Source organism: Onychostoma macrolepis, chromosome 10 (assembly GCF_012432095.1).
Source record: "Onychostoma macrolepis isolate SWU-2019 chromosome 10, ASM1243209v1, whole genome shotgun sequence".
NCBI classification, from domain to species: Eukaryota; Metazoa; Chordata; class Actinopteri; order Cypriniformes; family Cyprinidae; genus Onychostoma; species Onychostoma macrolepis.
This window is the reverse complement of record NC_081164.1, coordinates 17,882,682-17,903,350: the sequence shown is the minus strand read 5'-3', so window position 1 is coordinate 17,903,350 and position 20,669 is coordinate 17,882,682. Positions and strand designations below refer to the sequence as shown.

Below are 20,669 nucleotides of genomic sequence, written 5' to 3'. Positions count from 1 at the left end.
CATTTTTGATCAATTTATTGCATCCTTGGTGAATAAAAGTATTAATTTCTTAAAAAAATGCTACTTAGCTGTGGGTAGATCTGAAATCTGTGAAAGCATAACACTAGACAAAGTATGCAACAATATAGTTAAAGAAAAATGTGAATAGACAGACTTTCATGTGTCCTAAAGATAATAAAATGGGATATATTTGCTATTAACTGCCTCAAACAAACTCTTGAACATTTTGTTTCAGTAGAAGCCTTGCTCCTTGTAAATATAACTTTTATATCCTGGTGGATTAAAAGCCTGTGCACTCTGATTCATGGAAACGGTGTAGCATCCAGCCAATCAGATTGGAGATTGTGCTTTTGTATGCCTAATAAGCAACACACACCAAAAAAAAAAAAAAAAAACTTCAGAACCTTCATAATACTATTCACCATCATTTGTTTTGATTACAGTATGTTGCAGATTGAATGCACATGTGTGTTTGTGAAAAAGTGTGTTTGTGAAGAAAACTATCAACCAGACACTCTACAACTTGTATTTCTTTTGTTATACTCTTATGTTATACATTTTATTATTTTGACAAGCTATAAAAATACAAAAATAAAATACATGTGACAACATACATGATTTTGAATGTTCCAGACTCAAAAAGATATATAAAATCATTTACCCATATTTTAAGCACATCATTTCATTTCATACACAATTATCCAGTTTGTTCACTACTCACAGAAAAATGATGCAACCTAAACCATCAGAGAATTTTTTTGTTGTTGTTGTTGGTTTAAGAGGTTTTGCATTGCTGTGGTAGCTTCATTATTTAATTGCATTAATTAAAGTGCTTTGTTTGAAGTAATATTTCTGTTGTATATACAACACGCAATACTTAGCAGTGAAATACAGTGTTTCATTAGACCATACGAAACACATACATGCACACACGCTCATACCGACTGTGATCAGTTCATTCATTATGACCTCTGACCTCGGTACTGGTTGTTGATCTCATTCAATACCATGTCAGAACCTGAGCTGGGCGCTTCTGCTGCAGTTATTATCCTGTCGTTCATCGGGTTGCCTGCAATCACAGACAAACAGCTCAAATTTTGCACGTCTTTCACAATAGAACTAATCTGATTATTCAAATAGCTTAACGTTCAGATTTAATATTGAACTATGTTTACAAAAATGAAAATTTGCTAAAGTCATGCGAATTACTTGTGGATTATTGTGATTTTTTATCAGCTATTTGAACTCTCATTCTGACGGCACCCATTCACTGCAGAGCATCCATTGGTGAGGAAGTGATATAATGCTAAATTTCTCCAAATCTGTTCTGATGAAAAAACTCTACATCTTGGATGGCCAGCAATTTTTCATTTTGGGGTAAACTATTCCTTTAATAATTGGTTCTGTTCTGTCTAGTTTAAAGATCAGTTAGCATCACCTGCTGTTTCAACTAGGAATTTCAGGTAATAACCACATGGAAGGATGATTAACACATATGGCAAGCCGTTTTAACTTTTATTCATTCTCAGGATATGACTTCTTGATATCAACAATTCAATTTTCACTAGTTAAAATGTTCATTCTTGATATCAGGAATTAGATTTCCACTAGTAACAATGGCTATTTTTGATATCAGCAATTGCATTTCCACTAGTAACAATGTTAATTCTTGATATCGACAATTACATTTTCACTAGTTAAAATGCTAATTGTTGATATCAGCAATTAAATCTCTACTAGTAAAAAATATTATTCTTGATATCAAGAATTTATATCATGGTAATGGCAATAGGCAAGGCGTTTTAACTTTTATTCATTTGCAGGAAATGAATTCTTGATATCAACAATTCAATTTTCACTAGTTAAAATATTAATTCTTGATATCAGGAATTGGATTTCCACTAGTAACAATGGCTATTTTTGATATCAGCAATTACATTTCCACTAGTAACAATGTTAATTCTTGATATCAACAATTCAATTTTCACTAGTTAAAATGCTAATTGTTGATATCAAGAATTAAATTAAAGATATCAACAATTTAATTTTTGATATCAACAATTGTATTTTCACTAGTTAAATGTCACCATAGGCTGCCATTCAAAATCAATTGTTGATATCAAGAATTAACTTCTTACTAGTTGAAATTCCAATTTCACATATCAGAAATACAATTCTTACTAGTAAAAATGTCTATTCTTGATATCAACAATTTAGTTCTTGATATCAACAATTTAGTTCTTGATATCAACAATTTAATTGTCACTAGTGACAATGTTCATTTCTGATATCAAGAATTAAATTGTTGATATCAAGAATTAAATTGTTGATATCCTCCCAATTGTTGATATCAGAAATACATTTTCAGATATCAAAAATGAACATTGTCACTAGTGACAATTAAATTGTTGATATCAAGAATTAAATTGTTGATATCAAGAATTTAATTGTTGATATCAAGAATAGACATTTTTACTAGTAAGAATTGTATTTCTGATATCAAGAATTAAATTGTTACTAGTAAGAAATTAATTCTTGATATCAACAATTGATTTTGAATGGCAGCCTATGGTGACATTTAACTAGTGAAAATACAATTACAGATATCAACAATTTAATTCTTGATATCAACAATTAGCATTTTAACTAGTGAAAATGTAATTGTCGATATCAAGAATTAACATTGTTACTAGTGGAAATGCAATTGCTGATATCAAAAATAGCCATTGTTACTAGTGAAAATCTAATTCCTGATATCAAGAATGAACATTTTAACTAGTGAAAATTGAATTGTTGATATCAAGAAGTCATATCCTGAGAATGAATAAAAGTTAAAACGGCTTGCCATAAACACAGCCTGTCTAGCAGGTAATACTCACTGACACCTAAGGGCGCATCAGATGCCAAGCTGTCATGGTTCAGGAACGTTGAGCTAGAATTGTTAGAATTCGCCGAGCGGAATGAAAACCCTCCTTTTTTGGTGGCTTTGTTTATCTTTTGAGTTGCTGTGCGACTCCATTCTGTTACATAAAAGAGAGAAGGCCAGTAATTAAATAAATATGCTACATAAAACCAAGTCAGTCATTTGCATGAGCATCTAAGGACCTCTTACCTGAATTTTCTGCCAGCCTCAGGCTGCCACAACACAGGTATGTCCTCCATTGTCGTCTGACGTTTTCTTTCATGGCACAATGGAACACAAATATGAAGAATCCTGCGAGGGAACAGGTACATTAGCATCAGCATTCCATCAGAACGCTAAAAATAAACCCTGACATGTGTTACCCTGATAATATTATGGATTCCACAAAAGAGCTCTGACACAGTGGGTTGCGTAATGTGAAACTAATAAAATTAGCACCTAAACACAACAATCCTGACAAATGAACAGTGTTGAAAATGATTACTGTTCACTTGTCTGGATCGAGATTATTTATTTATTTGTTCATACACTGCCATTCAAAAGTAAACACTGTACATTAAATGTTACTTGAGCACCAAAAAGAAATGATCTTCAGCATATTAGAATGATTTCTGAAAGATCATGTGACACTGAAGACTGGAGAATTCAGCTTTGCCATTACAGGAATAAATAATGTAATAATAAGAGAATGCATTTATAGTTTAACAATAAATGTAGTTCCACAGTGAGTTTACAGTTATCTTTGACATTTCTTAATAACAGAATTTATCAAATCTTTTTTTCCAAGGAAACCACACTTTTCACTTTTCTTTATAATAACTTGCAATGATAAGTAGCGCACATGAATACCAGAGATGTTTTTAAGAAAGTAAATAGGGTAAATTTAGCTTTTTAAGAATGGTAGAACATCTGTGCAAATTGGGACCCACCTTGTAAAGAGTTAAAAATAGCAAACAGGTACATGAAGGGTAGGTTAACAGGACCCCAGGCGAAGAAAGCGAAGCCCCAGGTGAGGCCCAGAAGCACGGTGAGTCCAGCAACACTGCGCATCTCCTGCCAGCTGCTGCGATTCTGCACGTTGTGAGGGTTCTGATGCTTAACGCGACACAGCTGGATCATAACCACGATAAACATGATGAGGTTTATCAGGAAGACAAGACTGAAGTACGCCACCACAGCAACATAGAAGACAATGTCGTTTTTTATCCAGCAGCTGTGGGGAGAAAACAAATTGTATGATAAAAGCATGAAAAGAAATGATCAAATATATTCAGCAGGGTTTAATTTGACATTAAAAGTAAAAAAAAAAAATAGTTTTTGTATTTTCTATCATTTATATAGAATATATTTATTATATATTTCATATCGATATAGTGCTGAGAAAAATCTGAATTGTTACTCACAAATCATTAGTCGCTCCATTTGCATATCTCCCATACGTCACAAGGCCATAGTGGTCTTTGTTAATAGCTATGACTATTATGACTACCACGAGAGGAATGCCTTTAAAGAAACAAAACATTATGAGATCATCTGCCCTCAGACAGACTAAACTATTTCAAAAAGCAGCCATCAAAAGACAAAACATGAACTTGTGCAAGTAACAAATCAGTCACGTACCCCATCCAGCAAGTCCTATCTTGACCATAAAGCGGGTGATGTAGGTGTTGAACACCTTGACGAGGGCCAGATACATGTGGACAGCTTCCAGTGCCATCCAGGTAAAGGACGCCAGGAGGAAATAATGCAGGAAAAAAGCAGTGGAGATGCAAAGACCCACGGCATCTGGGTACAGAGCCAGCCAGGCGTCCAATAGGAACACCAGGTTTAGCAGCAGCAAGGCCAAACACAGCTGAATCAGGATCTTCGACGGAATGTCTTTGCGCAGTTTACTGTCATGAGACAAAAAAAGTCTTATATAGATAGACAGATTAAATTAAAACAAAGGTAAATGGTGAGTCTCCACTGGTCAGAGGGATCCATACCCAAAGGCCAGATATGTGAGCAGGGTGGCAGAGAGGAAAATGGCTGAGATGCCACATCCGATGTACGTAATGTATGTCAGAATGTCAGAATGCGGTCCATTGATGGCAGTCTTGGAAATGTCCTGCCAGGCAAAACACAATTATAATAACATCCCCAAAGAATCTGAATATAACATTAAACAAGGATGTGTCAGGTGATGTAAATTCTTTGTGCTGTAACTCACTAGCAGAATACCGAAGCTGGTAAGGTGATTGCAGGCGCACCGGGTTTCTTCAGCAGAAGAATTAAGCACACGGCACCCAGAAGAATTCCAGCCACCCGAGCCATCTGTGAACCAAAGACCAATGGTTAAAACACACAATTCAAACCACCCCCACCCCTTGCCTAAAAACAGTCTATTCGGTAAAGAAGGGAACATTAAAAGACGATTTATACCATTCAATCCAAAGTCCCAGAATACACAGGTAGCTACATAGTTAGCCTGTGGAGGAATGAAAAGAGATTAAGAAAAGAAAGCAGTCTTTTATTGAAGTACAAATCTTTTTTGTGTTTGTTGTGATATTAATGTTATTTATATTGACCGGAATGGGCCCTGTGTTTCGCAGGGTTATCAGCACTTCCTTCTGTAGACCTGAGATGCTCAGGTTAGCCACACTGCTACCCACAATCCCGCTGTTTAGTTTACGTTCACCCAGTTTTTTGTCCTACACAGAAATATAAAATAAAGAGTGAACAGATTCACATTTTAACACAATAACTACAGCAAAACAAGCATATATTGTTTTGAGATGTGCTAGCCAGATAATAACTATAATAAGTCATAGATCCTATCAGTTCTCACTACACCATTCAGCTACTTCAAATAAGCAGCAGTCATCTTAATTCAAAGCTAACTCATTTGAATCAAAAGCACTGCTCTGTATCAGACCTGGAAGAAGGTGGTCTTCTGGAAGAAGTTGAACTGGACTCTGGATGCGAGCCGCTGCTGTTCTGCCGTGAGGTTCTGTGTGAGGGATGCTGGGAGGACGATTGAACCCAGAGGAGTGGACCGAACCTGAACCATGATGTCTTCAGTCTCCATGCTGGGGTTACTTCGAATCTGTAATCCAAAACACAGCAGAACCAAATCAGCTACTCTGACCCATAAAACCCAAACATTGTACTCATCAACATGTTCGGTATCGTCACTTCATTTGTGTAGTGTAGTGTATACAGCCATGATTAGTATAAAGTGATATAAAATTGATCATTGTCAAAAGTCCATATAATGAAAGCAGTTAGCCTGGCAAAGGCTACTCTGAGATGCTTAAAAATATTAATGTAATTTAACTTAACTTAACTTAATTTAGTTTAATTTAACTTAACTTAATTTAACTTAACTTAATTTAATTTAATCAATTAAACCAGTATAGGGTCAGTCTACATATGAATACAAATTTGTATCTTTATTTTTATTCCCTTATTCTACATTAGCTAGCAAACAGCAGCATTTCCATTATCTATAGTCTGTAAGATGAATGAGAATTAATGATGGAGATGTTACCTGCACATTAGATGTTCCAATTAAGGAGAAGGACGTCTCCTGAAAGTTGGTCCCATCGACTTTCTTCACTGCCAGAGCCAGTGACTGTGAAAGTACTGACTGATTCGTCCCTGATACAACCAGTTTAAGACCCACTGTGTCCACAACCCCAATGGCCCTAGTAACCAGAAACAAACAGCTTGACTGTATACAGTATATCAGACAATATTTTTTACTGAATCTTATGTACAGTTAAAGCTTGATTTTAGGTCACTTTAGGTTACTTTCTAAGTAGGCTTGACTCAATTCTTTTACTATTATGTCATAATAAATGAGACAAAATAGTAATAAACCTGGCCACAGACGAGTATGTCTCACCTCTTTGAGAAAGGAGTCATTACAGCTACAGGAACATCAAGGAGGTTGTTGACAATGTTGACGGAGGTGTTTGCCAGAGCCAGGCTGACGTTGGGCCCAGAGAGGAGTGACTCTAGCTGTGATAAAATCTGCTCCACCTGAGTGGCGTTTAAAGACGAGGCATTTGCACTCAACTTCAACAATCCTTCAGCATCTAATGTACCTGACGTGGTTGAGGACACTATACCAAGAGAAAAAGGAGAGAAAGAGATAAAAATTCAGTCGATTTATGACAGTAACAAGGTGAATCTCATGCAACACTCTGGGTCAAATTTGCAAAACAGTTTTGTCATTACTGTATTACAAGAAAAACATTTAAAAAAAAAAAAAAAAAAAGCACATTATATTTGGTTATTTGTCATTATAATAATGTCAGAAAATGTGTTTTTCTTCATGAAAAAATATTTGTTTATATAAAACAATGTATATTATAATCTATATAATATATGTTGTATATTTCATGTATAATAAATCAATTCATTTTTGGTTAAATTTGACATTGAATGTGGCATCAAATGCACACACATCCTACTGTGTTTACCTGTGGTTGTTACATTCACAGAAGCTGTCTCTATTGTGACTGTAGTGTTAATGAAGGTTGTGTTAGAGAGTGAGTTACTTGTGAAAGATGGAGGAGTTGTGGTACTGTTTTGGAATGTGGTTGCAGATGAATTACAGCTGTCATTCAGGAGAATGACTATACTACCCCCTGAGCTGTACAATGAACAATAAATAAAAGCGTTGTTAAAAATGTGTTTATTAATTTTAGATTTTACTGTACACATGTGGGATGTATATTACTTATAAACACAAATTAAATGAATACGCTTATATTTATATATATATATATATATATATATATATATATATATATATATATATGACACATTGTACCCAAAAGATAATCACTGAGGAAGCTCTACTAACCAGTTTCCATTAAAGTTTGGCTCCATGCAAAAGCCTTCAGAACTGAAATTTGTACTCAGAGATTGCTCCCACATGAGAGTTTGTTGTAAAGGATCCAAAGAGGTATTATAGCAGAAAGCTATGAAAAGCAACATAACCTTATCAGCAGATATATTCAGATATACATCAGATATATAATTATGTTTGCAGAAGACACTTACCAACTCTGCTCACAACACCTTTAAAGATCACATCTTTCTGAGGTGTTAAGATGACCTCTAGAGCCGTGCGAATATCACACAAGTCCATGGCTGTGTCTAGTTTCACTTTAACATTACAAAGGTGTGATCTGGACAGGAAGGAACAGTGTATTAACCGCCCAGCAAAACAAAGTTTAAAATAAAGTTTACCAAAACATTATGCTGCAATGAGACTCCCTTTCACGTACCCATTTAACCCTTCCGTGTATCTACAAATCACTCGTGAGTCCTGCCAGAATCAAATGTTTAGGAGATCTGAACCATTGTATGACTGAAAAACATCTCTTACTTTCATGCATAACATCAAGACATCTTACCTTCTTGTGACTTATGAAAGACTGTGATATGTTACAAACAGATCTAAAATGGAGAAGAGAAAGAGGAGTGTTTTAAAAACAAGTATTTACTACATTCAATAGACATATTCATAGTTTCTGTTGTGCTAGACACACTAAAGTCATGGGTTAGATTTTCAGGAAACACACAATGGTAAAAAGAATTGCTTTGGATTACATTTTCTGGCAAATAAATGAAAGGAAAAAGATACAATAGGAATTGTCTAACTTACGATGTGTTTGTGCATGGTGAGTATTTCAACATATCATAAATCTGTAGACAAATAACAAACAGCAAAATATGGATCAGTATAACTATGATAAATCAGTATTCATAAATGAACATTCAGACATTTGCCTACAATACTAGACATTACTTACTTGGCTGTTATTGTTGTCCATTACAGTAATCACATTGATGTTAAAACTGTAATAGAAGAAATCTAAAATAAAGAAAGAAGTGTAAATATAACCTTTGACTTCATGATTTACCCTTCAATTGCTTTTATATTTGAAGCAGTTATTTTGTGCTTTGACTACATACATATGTGCTAAATTTGTCTTACTTGAGCTATTGCAGTGTGAAGAACAATAACACATTGGCATTGCTTTAGGGAAAACAAGAGAAAATGTAATTAATCATGACACATTGATTATAAATGTCTAGTTGTTCATCTTTTGAAGTATGAGCCAAAAAGGTCTTTAAAGTATGTCACATTTCTGAGTTATGAAATTTAATTGAATAAAAAATGTAAGTTTTATTCAAGAGGATAACAGAAGCCTTACGACTTATAGTGCAGTTATCCTGAGAATCCAGTGTAAAAATCACATTTGTACTGTTTCCACTACAAAATTAAACAAAGACAAGAAAAGAGACAGGAAATAAAGAACATTCAGTAAAAAGGTATTTATTCAAATTAAAATTGTACTCCACTCAAATAGCAATAATATAAGTATGATACACCATCCTTTTCCAGTTTGAGTCTAAACTTACCATGAGATGTTCTGTGGTTTTGTATTACATGCATCAACTTTGACTGTCGGATCACATTTGTCATATTGTCCATCTGAGATCTGTGTTATGTTATCTGCACACACACCTGTGCAAAAACATATCCATTTCACTCAAATATATCTTTTATAAAGATTATAACTTAAAACAGTACAATTTATTTGTATTTAATGCACAATTTTGAAAAACCTTTTAAATCTGAGCACTTTTTCCATTTGTAAACTTAAAAAAAATCGCACTGTATTTGGTGGAAATTGCAGTTCATGTCAACATTTTAAAACAAAACCAACAAGATGGGAAAAAAATGTACACACAATGCTTTTATTCTATATAAAAACAAAATAAAATGTTAATACATTCTTAACAAAAACTTTTTTAATTATTATTATTTGTTGATGTTGTTGATACTATTACTATTATTATTATTTATTTCTTTTATTATTTATTAAAAGACAAGAAGTAGGGGAATTTTACTAACCCACTCTTTCTATTGTTCCCACTATACGGACACTGGCATTTTCTGAATTCATCTCCATCAGAGCGTCTCTAATGCAGCAAACATTGGCAGGTGCACTCAGCTGCAGAAGAATATTGCACTGTGCATTCCTGTCAGAAAACACCAGGATGACGTAAGAGAAGATTATAGAAGTACAATGATTTTGTCTGTTGTTTGAATATGTTTAATATGGATGGAAGCAGCATTTGACACTGACTTTGTACTATTTTTTGGATCACATGTGACCTCCATGTCCTAGTGATGGAAAATAAAAGCAAACATTGTGTATGCTTCTCATATGAAATCTGGTAAAATGCCAAGATGTGCTTCTTGCAATGACAACTGATTCTGTACTTACTTCAAGACTGGATTTCTCTATACTGCAGAACAGAAAGAACACCAGATTAATTTATTAGCTTTTCAAAGCACATTAAATCATGCTGACAGTGGATTCACCCTCTCTGTCTGAAACGAGGTCAGGGAAATAATGGCAACCGAAAGCTCCTAAAACATCACCGATTAAATAAAGGAGGCAACAGCCATTAATGCACGATGACAAAATACATATTTTTTTAAGTTAGAGAAAGTAAACAAATTACATAACCCATAAATATGATTTATGTGTTTGATCGTACTGACATGTCTGAAGGGCCTTAAGTGAGAACATTTATATGCATTTATTCATGAGAAAAGGTCATCACAGTGTGCTGTACCTTTTGCTGGATATCATAAATGCATCAATTGGTACACCGTCAGTGAGATCCACCACAGTCCTAGCCTTTTGTACGAAAACTGCACATGCACTTAGCTTGCTTCCATAAAGCTGCTCAAAATGAAAAATACATGTCAGATGATTGAGTTTAATTATTGCTTTTCAAAAAATTACAGAAAGCTGTAAAGCATTTCCATATTTTCGGACACTGTAATTGTTTTATATACTATTAACTCTCATTATTAAAAATATTATGGTATAAAATGTTTTTATATGAAATATTATGTTAAAATAAAATAAAATAAAGCTTCTCAATATAGAACTTCCTCTAAGTGATTATCATTCCTGAACTTACCCATGTCTGGATCTGTATTTCATTTTCATGTGTTACTGTTACATTAACAGTCATCCAGTAAAATGCTAATGAAGACCAAAAGAGTAGGTTATGCATTGTATTTCTTACATTTAGTAGAAAAAAAGGCCATTATGTTTGCTGAAGTTGTGGTACTTACCTTTCACACAGCTTTGATAAAAATTACAAGGTGTGGGTGCTGTAAGTAGACAAGAATGACTGAATGTTAGATATTAGAAGGGGGTAAAAATGTAAAAAATAACAAGCAGAAAAGTGTAAACTCTAGTTTGGTACACACAGAGATAGTTTTTGTTCACACAGTATATCTTACCGGTCGTTGCTAATGTTTGGTCAGTGGTTGGTGTTGTATCAGTTATATTGGTGGAGGACGATGGTCCGGGCTGAAGATGATAATAGTAATGAGTCTATTAATATGGTGCTTGACAACATACTGTAGGATGTAAATGGAGCTTTGGTGCTAATAATACTGTATTTGTAGTACTTACTGTTCCTGTAAATGTTGTGAAGTTTGTGGTTGTTTCAAAAGCAGTTGTGTTTCCAGTGGATGTGAAGTTTGTGGTTGTTTCAAAAGCAGTTGTGTTTCCAGTGGATGTGAAGTTTGTGGTTGTTTCAAAAGCAGTTGTGTTTCCAGTGGATGTGTATGGTGTGCTTTCCACAGTTCGATTATCAGTGCTGTGTAATTCCGTCGTAAATGTTGTTGCTGGGATGGTTGTGCTTATGTTAGAAGCTGTGGCTGTGGTTTGCACCATTGCTGTTGTATTTTGCTCAGTAACATGGCTTGTTGTTAACGGCACTATTGATGAGTTATTGTCTACTTTGGTCGTAGATAAATGTGTTGTGGTAATGATAGCTGTGGTTCCTCCAGTCACTGTTGTTGAATTTGGGGGTGCCGTAGATGGTGTGATGGCTGAAGTCCCAATTGTTGTGACATTTGTGCTCGATGTTACTGCAGGAAAAAATACAGAAAAGATTAAATTACAACTAATGTATCATAACATGCATCATATTGTAAGAATTTAGACACAACATAATTTGATCTCTATCAAATTATTAGTTGTATATATTGAATATCTAATTGAACTGAGAATGTATGGCATTTATAAATAAATACACAAACAGCTATTGGAAACTTCAAACTTATTTATTTTGTCTATCAAAGAATCAAATATCAATCTCTCTGGTAAGCATCATCAGCCTGCTGTTGTTGCTTTTGTAATGAAGGGCTACTCTTTAACTATCTCTTTCTTTTGTCTGCCCATTTAGCTGAATCATAAGCATAAGTAGAAATTGGCTTTTGTTTTGTTCCAGACTAAAACATGTCCAGCAGGTTGACTGAGATGTATTTGTATGGTTGGTTCAGTTAGGCTATTGTGTTTCAAAGTGATCAGAGCCCATGTTTTACATGACTCAGATACGCTCCTATTACAGGAATACTGAAAAATATAACTTTTTACACTAGGATAGACATGCAGACAATTACACATAGTCTGAAACAAATTACTGCTCGCCCTACATACAATGTATATGGGAAATGTGTTAATAGACAATGCGATAAAAAAAGAGGACAAAATCTTGGATTCAAAATCTGGAAATAAAATGAAAATGTTAACATGAATAAAAAATATTTAAGATTTCCAGGTCACTTGACTTGTGACATTGAAAATGTGACCAAATTTTATGCAAAATGTCAGATTTCTTCCATTGAAACAAAAAATGCTCTTTGGATCATTCTGGATCACATGATCATCTTGTGAAGTTCATGCAGCTCATCATATAATTGAGTACATAATTAGCAATGCAAAAAATTAGATAAATGAGATCTTTTCAATAGCAATCTTTTGGGTTGCATATGTCCAAATGCAGGATACAGGATATTTGAAGACCTCTTGATCGCCATTAGAAGTTACACAGGCAATTGTGTAATGTTACTATATTGTGCAAACAGACGTTATATTTCATCATAATCTATAGCTTTGTTCTATAAACTCAAATGTAGGGTAGTATTTTGGCATAAAAGGTGAGCAAACAGGAGGACAATCCCTAAAATTAACTAGAGCTGTATAATGATCCCAGGTGTGTCTTATACAAGCATCAGACCTCACCTGGATTGCACAGCAGGAGCAGGAGCAGGAGAAATACAGAATCCAGATGGCTCCAGAATCCAAAACTCCATCTACTCAATCGTTTGGTTGCCATTGCTCTATAAGATACACAAAAAAATACACTCACTTTGCAACAGACACAAAAATGACTTCAAAAGTTAATTTTGTGAATTTGAACTGTAGTGATGTAAATGTAACTGTAGATTGTCACACCCCTGTAGGCCAAACCTGATATTGCCAAGTGCAACGTGTTCCTGGGTCAACATCTTTGTTGACCCTGGAACAACATTGTGATTAACCAATCAGATTTCAAGAACCAGTTTATAATTTTTGTGAAGTTTAGGATTATAATCAGTGTTTGGTGCTTGTACATCAGTGTAATTCATCTATCAGTTCCTCAGATTTTAGGGATTACTCATGGGTAAGGTTAGGTTTAGGTGTAGGAATATGGTTAAGATTATATTTTTGGATTAAAATGTTGTTCCAGGGTCAACAAAATATGTTGACCCAGGAACACGTTGCACTTGGCAATATCAGGTTGTGCCCCCTGTAGTGACTGACACTTGAAGTCAATACACTGACCATGACGTGCAAAAGACTTTGACAGGTAAGCCAATTAAGTTCATGAAGTTTCAACACATCCGCTTCCCGGTACAACTCAATTCACATTTCATTCAGTTTCTTCAATATGGCTAGCTTAATACCTAACTTAATACATTTCATAAATACATAAGGCTGAACTTACAGACTGTTCACAAACATTTGTTTAACCCTTGGTCTGGTTTGTCAAGAGCTTTCAATGGAATATCAATGTTGGGTGTGCAATTCTAACAAATACAACTAATCTAATGTAAAATTTTAATCTAAAGCAAAAGTAAATGTTATTGTAGATCAGGCATTAAGAAGAAAAAAGTATAGTAATGAACAGCTAAATTAGCCCTCTTGTAACTCAAACTGTAGAGCATGGTGCTAGCAAATACATGAATGTAATGTAAACGTAACAGTATTTTTTGTCTTTTTTGCGGTAATGTTCAAAATCGCACTCTAAAAAGCACAAACTAATGCTAAATATTTTTTTCATTCATAATTTTTTAATATTGATCATTTTTAAAAGAAAACTACCAAACTTACACTACCAAAGGTTAATCAAAGGTTTGGGTTGGTAAGACTTTTTGAAAATTTCTTCTGCTGAAAAATACAGTAAAAACAGTAATATTGTGAAATATTATTACATTTATATATTTTCATATATTTAAAAATGTATATTTTCAGCAGTCATTACTCCAGTCTTCAGTGTCACATGATCCTTCAGAAATCATTCTAATATTCTGGTTTGGTGCTCAAGCAACATTTTTATTGTTATCAGTTGAAAACAGTTGTTTTGCTTAATATTTTTGTGGAAAACATGATACATTTTTAGGAATCATAAATAAATACAAAGTTTTAAAGAACAGCATTTATTTGAAACAGAATAGAATATTTGTAACATAAATGTCACTTTTGATCAGTTTAAGTTGTCCTTGCTAGATAAAGGTCTTAATTTCTTTCAGATAAGTAGCATATATTGAATATCATATATAAGCTATTCTAAATTAGACAGTATTTTGATTATTTGATAAGGTACCAGTGGTTTAACTAGTTTCTCATTACATAACTTACAATTGAAAGTAATGTTTCAGTATATAATTCATTTAAATAAGAATTTAGTTATAATGTATACCGAATCAAAAATGTACTACCTACCCCTGTAATTAACAATAAATAATATCAAATAAATGTATGTACATAACATGAAACAATCCATAAAACATTACCAAACATTACAAATAAAAATTTGCACAGTCAAAAGGTTTTCAGTGCATAGCTACATTTTAATCAGAAAATTAACATTAAATATGTATTTATTCATTCACAATTAATATTAATTCATTTTACGCCACTTACCTTGTAGACACTAGCATAGACAACCTGCTGTACTTCACATCATGATCTTTACCGACACACCAAACCATGTATATGATATATTCTTCTCTCACACAAAAATGTGTCTCTGTTGACAGCCACAGCCTGCTTTCCCACAGAATAACAGGAACTCACCTACAAAAATGTGCCCTTCCAGACTTCAGAAAAATCTAAGACAGACAAAAGTTTCTTAGTAACTTCAAAGGCGCTCCGGTTCCACTGTCTTGTGATGTGTATCAGTGAAGACTGAGTTATGTGCACCACCCACCTTAACCTAAAACTTCAACACACACCCAGCCTCCAAAGCACAGGAAGTGTACTTCCCCTCTAGCAAAGCTAATTGTTAACTGTAAATCAATAAATCATTATAATAATCCTATTTTTCAGTATATACCCTTATATTTTATGCACATTTCAAGCATATTGGGTTCAATTTTGAGCTACATCTGCAGATTTTTTTTTAAGTGATTATTTTAAGTGATATTTTAAATTAAGTAAAATTAAAATAAATGTTTTTGAGAAATAACAAGCAATAGATTCAAACACGTTTATTTTTTACAAAGTTATTTTGTTGTGGCTACTGTTTCATTTGTATCTTGTAAATCAGATTCATGGACTAACAGGTCAAGCTGCTTTTAACAGGCAGAGCTTTTATTTCAATGGAATGTAATAACCGCTTTGGGTTTTGCGTAAGTTTATGTTGTTCCACCCATATCTGCATCATACTCATGACTTTGTACACCTGACTCTTATTGAACAAAGAGCGGGTGGGGTTTGCACCTGACCTCACCTTCCCCTTGTTTTGTTTACGGCTGTTTACCTGTATCCATAAGAGCAAGATTTAAACTGTGTAGGTTTAAACCTGTTTATTTTGTAACAATAATACTGTATCTGTCAGTAATCTCTGTCTATTGTTATTCTGTTCTTCCTATCAACTCCAAATCCTCATCTGACCCATAGGGGAGGGTACATTCCCTTATCGCTTATTACAGTGATGAAATTTGTGACAAAGAGGACAATTAGCCAATGCCCCAATATTAGATTTAAGTAGCAGGAAGTCCAAATTAGAGGAACAATAGGATATTACAGGCCCAATTGATTTCAAGAAGCATTAGTGATCACATTAATTTGTTTCCCATCAAACAGATTTACTGTAAGTATGAGTGATTCATACAACATTTTAGTGAATATGCAAATAACGTTTAGGTTTATGAAAATTAATAATGCTATTTTAATTCATATTGATTCGTTACTTAACCTAATTTGGATCTGGTGTTTCCTAATAAGCAGAACACACAGAATATCTCATATAGCTACTAAGAAGCTTACTTGGAAATAATTCTCATTCTGATTCTGAAAGCACTTTGTGAGATTCAGTACAAAAAGAGGGCGACTTATTTTATTTTTAAGCAACCACTGAAGATATTAGGTAGGCCTATATTACATTAGCGAAATTTCACTGACAGTTATTATAGGCGCTCTGTTTTAAGTCATATGTGGATAATACCCGTCTGAGTCTGCACATAACTGCGCAAAGGCTGCGCATTTGTATCCCCTTGATTAACCTCCTCTAACGCGGAAGTTGCGGTTCAAGTGCTGGGAATTGAAATCTAAAACACGATAGGGATCCGCTCTCCGTAAATAATTGCTCTTTTAGAGTGTCTTGTAAATGATGCACATTCTCCATTCTGAAAATGCATAGCACTTTGAAAAAGTGGAAGAAGACGTTTGCCGATTTTGCACCGGATATAGAGCTGACCTGTGGGGTAGTGATTGTGATCGTGCTGTCATGTGTTTTTAGTGTCATACCATATTACTTAGATATTTCAGAGCACTTTTTCAGTCTGGAGTCCAGTGCTGTTATCAGCGGCCATGGTAAGAGTTGTTAAAACTTATAAGTCACAAATAACTCCCTCAAGCTCCCCTTTTCCTTCTACAATGCACAAAAATAAGCTGAACTCATTGCATTCTGTAGACCTGTGTAGCCTGTGACCCACAACTAGTTTGAATGTATTATGTTGGGCAGAACGTGCCTTAAATACTTCAGAATTAGAGTTCTGTGGTTTGTCGTCCATGTTTATTACCTCTGGCGCCAGCTAACATACGTTACTCCTAAACTTTGATAGAATTCACTTTAGTCGCTACAGTTAAATTTACATGTGGTCTCTCTTTGGGAAAACGGATCAACAATATTGCCGACATATTTTTGAGCAATAAAAGCGCTAGAATGAGAATGTCCCGCCTCCAAGTTTATTGGTTATTTAAACAAAGAGCCCTACGATTTACCCCGCCTCTTTCACGTATGTTAGCCAATCAGAAAAAACTGGAGGTGGGTCTTGGGCAGCGTCGACCAATGACGTGAATTTGGGGGTGGGATTAGCTGGAAGATCGTGTGTTTTTGAGAAACCTGTTTGGAAACAACAGTCAACCAAATCCCGCCAAAAGAACTCTTTATTTCCCGCCCACTCCTATAGACGGTTTCAACGGCAACAACATAAACAATCGTTACTGCGCATGCGCGCTTTTGTGGCCCTAACTTAACTTCCCATAGACTTCCAAATCTAATCAACAGCTTGAGTCCCTCTTGAGTAGATTAGTTTTGATAAGCAAAATATTTTTGCTGCATAACTGACTTATTGAAAATGCAAATTCATTCACTGCCAGCAGGAGGTGCTTTAAAGCGGGAGAAAGAGAGGTTTCCCCGGTAACACTACACAAAGCAAAGCTCCGCTCACAAACGCTGCTTTATCAGGCATATTGTGGACGTTTTTTCCTAACAAAATTAAAATGTCTAAAAAGATCAAATAATAAATCAAACTCTCAAAACAACTACCCAAATGATAAATCGTAGCATATAACATGCAAGATGAAATGAAAATGACATCGAAAATTTTCTAAAGACAGTCTTCCTTCAGAAATACAGTGATATAAAAACACCAGCGAAAATCGGTCAGTTTTGATATCGTGGCAGGTCGCCAGAAATAAATAACTGTATGGGAAATAAAACCCACAGCCCAACTTCATTACTCATCACTTTAACTTTAACTGCGTTTGTAGCCAGACCTATAAACAAACACAGACCGGAAGTTAATTTAGGGCCAGGCGCGTGCGCCCGATGAAACCGTCTATAAAGCGCATAATCAAGTCAACCTCCCTATGCTCTAAAAACTACATAAATATGTGTATATACATACAGTATTTTGCAATATATTCAAAATATGCTGTTTATATATACATAATCAACATCTTCAAATTAATATTTTCCTATTTATCCATCATTTTTATTTTATGTCATTCACAATGCTTTGATTGTAGATGTTAAGTATTTAGTCTTACCTTTGTCAGTTTTTCTAAATATATTTTTTGCTTCAGATCAAAGTTTGAAATGTTTATTGAATTGGGTTGCACACTCTGTTTGCTATATTATGCTATCATATATTAAAATATATAAATATACCGTAAATCACATATTTGTTCATTTTTTGTGTTAACTTCATCTTTGTCCTCTCTCTTCACAGTCTACAAACTCTTCACCTATTTCCTCTACCACAAGAATATGATGCTTTTGTTCCTAAGTAGCGTCCTGATGGCGTTACCCTGTAGCGGGCTGGAGCGAGGAATCGGAACGGTCAGATTCCTCTACCGGTCACTGCTGCTGTCGTCCATCTGTGGACTCCTACATGTGCTGCTGGAGTCACTGCTGTTCTCCCCGTCCAGTAGGAGCTCAGTAAATGGGCTCGTCCCATTAGCCCTGTCTGTCCTGGGAATGATGACCATCAATTCTGCTATGCGGAAGGCGTATATTATGGGCGTCAGTGTGCCTACTGCATCTCTCCCCTGGATTATTCTAATAATTCTAACCCTGTTCTTTCCAAACACTTTTTTCCTTTGCAATGTCCTGGCCATCATTACAGGAATGTTACGTATCCTTAATCTTAAATGTATTGAATACTCAAGACTTTTTTCATTTTACTTCATATGGCAATTCTATGATGCAGTTGAATCAGTGTATAGTGTGTTTTTATACTGTTCCTTAACTGAGTACTTTTAGATGGGATGGGATGGCTTTCATTATTAGAGATGTCAGAATCTAGAGCTTCCGTTTTGGAGAAGAAGTTCCCTTTTCGCTTGCTAAAGCATATACCTGGTGTCCAGTTCGTTCCTGCATCGACTGAAGAGCGCAAAAAGCCACTTGACCTCACGTGAGTGATCAGTGCCACAGTTATATATGTGTTTACTTTATGGTATTCATATTGCAGTATGTAGAAGGTTGTTAGAGTGCAGATTTGATCTTCTTCATTTTGAGCAGTTAGCAGTAGTAAAGTGATGCATTTCAAGCTTTTTTTATTGGTTATTTTTGGTATCTTTTAAGCATTATGTCTTTGTTGAATGTGTGCCACAGCCTGTTTACGTAAAAGAATCTAAGAAACATTTATTTTAAGATTGTGTCAGTAGGTTCTTTATGGAGGTTATTAATTTTATTTATGCAGGCCTTTAAAAACAGCTTTAAACATAAAGTCCATCCAAAAATGAAAACTCTGTTATATTTTGACAACGTTTTGAAGAATGTTGGTAACCTAACACTTTTGCTTCCCGTTGACTTTAATTGTATGGTCAAAATTTGCAATGGAAGTCAATAGGAACAAACTGTTTGGTTCCCAACATTCTTCAGAATATCTTCTTTTATGTTCCTCAGAAGAAAGTAAGTCACACAGTTTTGAAAAGACATGAGGATGAGTAAATAATGACAGAATTTCCATTTTTGGGTGCACTATTCCTAAAACCAAGACATGTTTTGATTTTTCTCAGTATATTTTCTGATCTTAAAACACCCACAGTGTTTGTGAAATCATAATGATATTTCTCTTCCCAATCAAGCTTAATGCATTAAGATTTAAAATTAAACAAATGCAAGCTTGTCTCATTTTAAAACCACAATGCTGGGCATTTTAATGCAGTTGCAGCTTTGGCGCTCTAGGGGGATGAATTGAGGAGCCAATTCTATAATCTTAAGGAGAAATCAGTGGAAAAGGCATACCAGTCAAGAAAATGATAATAAAATAAGAGAAGAACTTACATATATTCGTAATATTTGTAATTCCAGAGACGCTCCACCAGGGTCGTACCCTGTCCAGGCCTACGCTCCAGTAAATGCCACCAATGGTCAAGTTATAGGAAGCCTGCCCAACACATTCGATGGTTGGCCCGTCTCACTATATCCTCAACAGAAATACACATTTACTTCACCTTACGCTGGAGTCGGCGTAGGTCACAATCATGGACATGGACACAGCCATGGACATCATCATGGGCACAGCCATCACACCGGCAGCCCATGGATGCCAATGGCCCCATACGCTCAGCATCAGTTCAGGCCTCCAGTCAACCTGACACGTCAGCCATTCACTAAACTACCTCAGCCAGGAGTGCCATTCACACCTCCAATCTCACAGTCACAGTCTGGAGTGCCTGCCTTTCCCACAACTCCTCCTGGAGCCCCAGTATCATCCTAGAGATCTGATGCCTCATCTGCAGGGTTTTTTTTTTGTTTGTTTGTTGTTCATTTTATACAGTTGCTGTTTTGCTAAAGAACATTTTGTACCTTAAATTAAAAACTGAACTGAGTAAAAATGCTTCTATCATATTTTAATACATTTTATAAT

At 34.9% G+C, this 20,669-nt stretch overlaps 2 protein-coding genes across 4 annotated transcripts; one reads left to right on the top strand and one right to left on the bottom strand.

The window, feature by feature from the left end:
* Nucleotides 1–520: 520 nt before the first annotated feature.
* Nucleotides 521–15,246, bottom strand: LOC131547712 (adhesion G-protein coupled receptor G2). Of its 3 annotated transcripts, none has more exons than XM_058788320.1 (33): nucleotides 15,142–15,246; nucleotides 13,045–13,142; nucleotides 11,428–11,888; nucleotides 11,253–11,322; nucleotides 11,082–11,120; nucleotides 10,925–10,989; nucleotides 10,571–10,680; nucleotides 10,216–10,237; nucleotides 10,075–10,112; nucleotides 9,840–9,967; nucleotides 9,344–9,449; nucleotides 9,136–9,194; nucleotides 8,916–8,957; nucleotides 8,731–8,792; nucleotides 8,583–8,623; nucleotides 8,332–8,374; nucleotides 8,203–8,243; nucleotides 7,976–8,103; nucleotides 7,776–7,893; nucleotides 7,390–7,562; nucleotides 6,810–7,029; nucleotides 6,453–6,609; nucleotides 5,838–6,008; nucleotides 5,491–5,613; nucleotides 5,345–5,390; nucleotides 5,133–5,236; nucleotides 4,909–5,030; nucleotides 4,544–4,815; nucleotides 4,327–4,426; nucleotides 3,853–4,136; nucleotides 3,113–3,214; nucleotides 2,880–3,020; nucleotides 521–1,069 (listed from the first exon to the last, which is right to left on the bottom strand). In XM_058788320.1, the coding sequence occupies exons 2-33, from the start codon at nucleotides 13,136–13,138 to the stop codon at nucleotides 963–965; spliced, it is 3,789 nt and encodes a 1,262-aa protein (XP_058644303.1). In that variant the 5' UTR covers nucleotides 13,139–13,142; nucleotides 15,142–15,246; the 3' UTR covers nucleotides 521–962. The 3 variants fall into 3 exon arrangements, with proteins under 3 accessions (XP_058644303.1, XP_058644302.1, XP_058644304.1); XM_058788319.1 differs by having other exon boundaries at nucleotides 14,989–15,240; XM_058788321.1 differs by having other exon boundaries at nucleotides 7,468–7,562; nucleotides 14,989–15,240.
* A 1,266-nt stretch (nucleotides 15,247–16,512) lies between these two features.
* Nucleotides 16,513–20,646, top strand: rhbdd2 (rhomboid domain containing 2). Its single transcript, XM_058788888.1, has 4 exons — nucleotides 16,513–16,881; nucleotides 18,525–18,929; nucleotides 19,058–19,208; nucleotides 20,111–20,646. The coding sequence occupies exons 1-4, from the start codon at nucleotides 16,701–16,703 to the stop codon at nucleotides 20,517–20,519; spliced, it is 1,146 nt and encodes a 381-aa protein (XP_058644871.1). The 5' UTR covers nucleotides 16,513–16,700; the 3' UTR covers nucleotides 20,520–20,646.
* The last annotated feature ends 23 nt before the right edge of the window (nucleotides 20,647–20,669 follow it).

Bases quoted from the DNA above. Each gene is read 5' to 3' on its own strand.
- LOC131547712 (XM_058788319.1), bottom strand. From the start codon at position 15,056: ATGGTTTGGTGTGTCGGTAAAGATCATGATGTGAAGTACAGCAGGTTG. The intron at 9,968-10,074 runs GTCAGTGTCAAA...GTTTTCTGACAG, and splicing joins GATCCAAAAAATAGTACAAA to GAATGCACAGTGCAATATTC. The intron at 5,031-5,132 runs GTGAGTTACAGC...TTTGCCTGGCAG, and splicing joins CCAGCTTCGGTATTCTGCTA to GACATTTCCAAGACTGCCAT.
- rhbdd2 (XM_058788888.1), top strand. From the start codon at position 16,701: ATGCATAGCACTTTGAAAAAGTGGAAGAAGACGTTTGCCGATTTTGCA. The intron at 16,882-18,524 runs GTAAGAGTTGTT...CTCTCTTCACAG, and splicing joins TGCTGTTATCAGCGGCCATG to TCTACAAACTCTTCACCTAT. The intron at 19,209-20,110 runs GTGAGTGATCAG...TTGTAATTCCAG, and splicing joins AAAAAGCCACTTGACCTCAC to AGACGCTCCACCAGGGTCGT.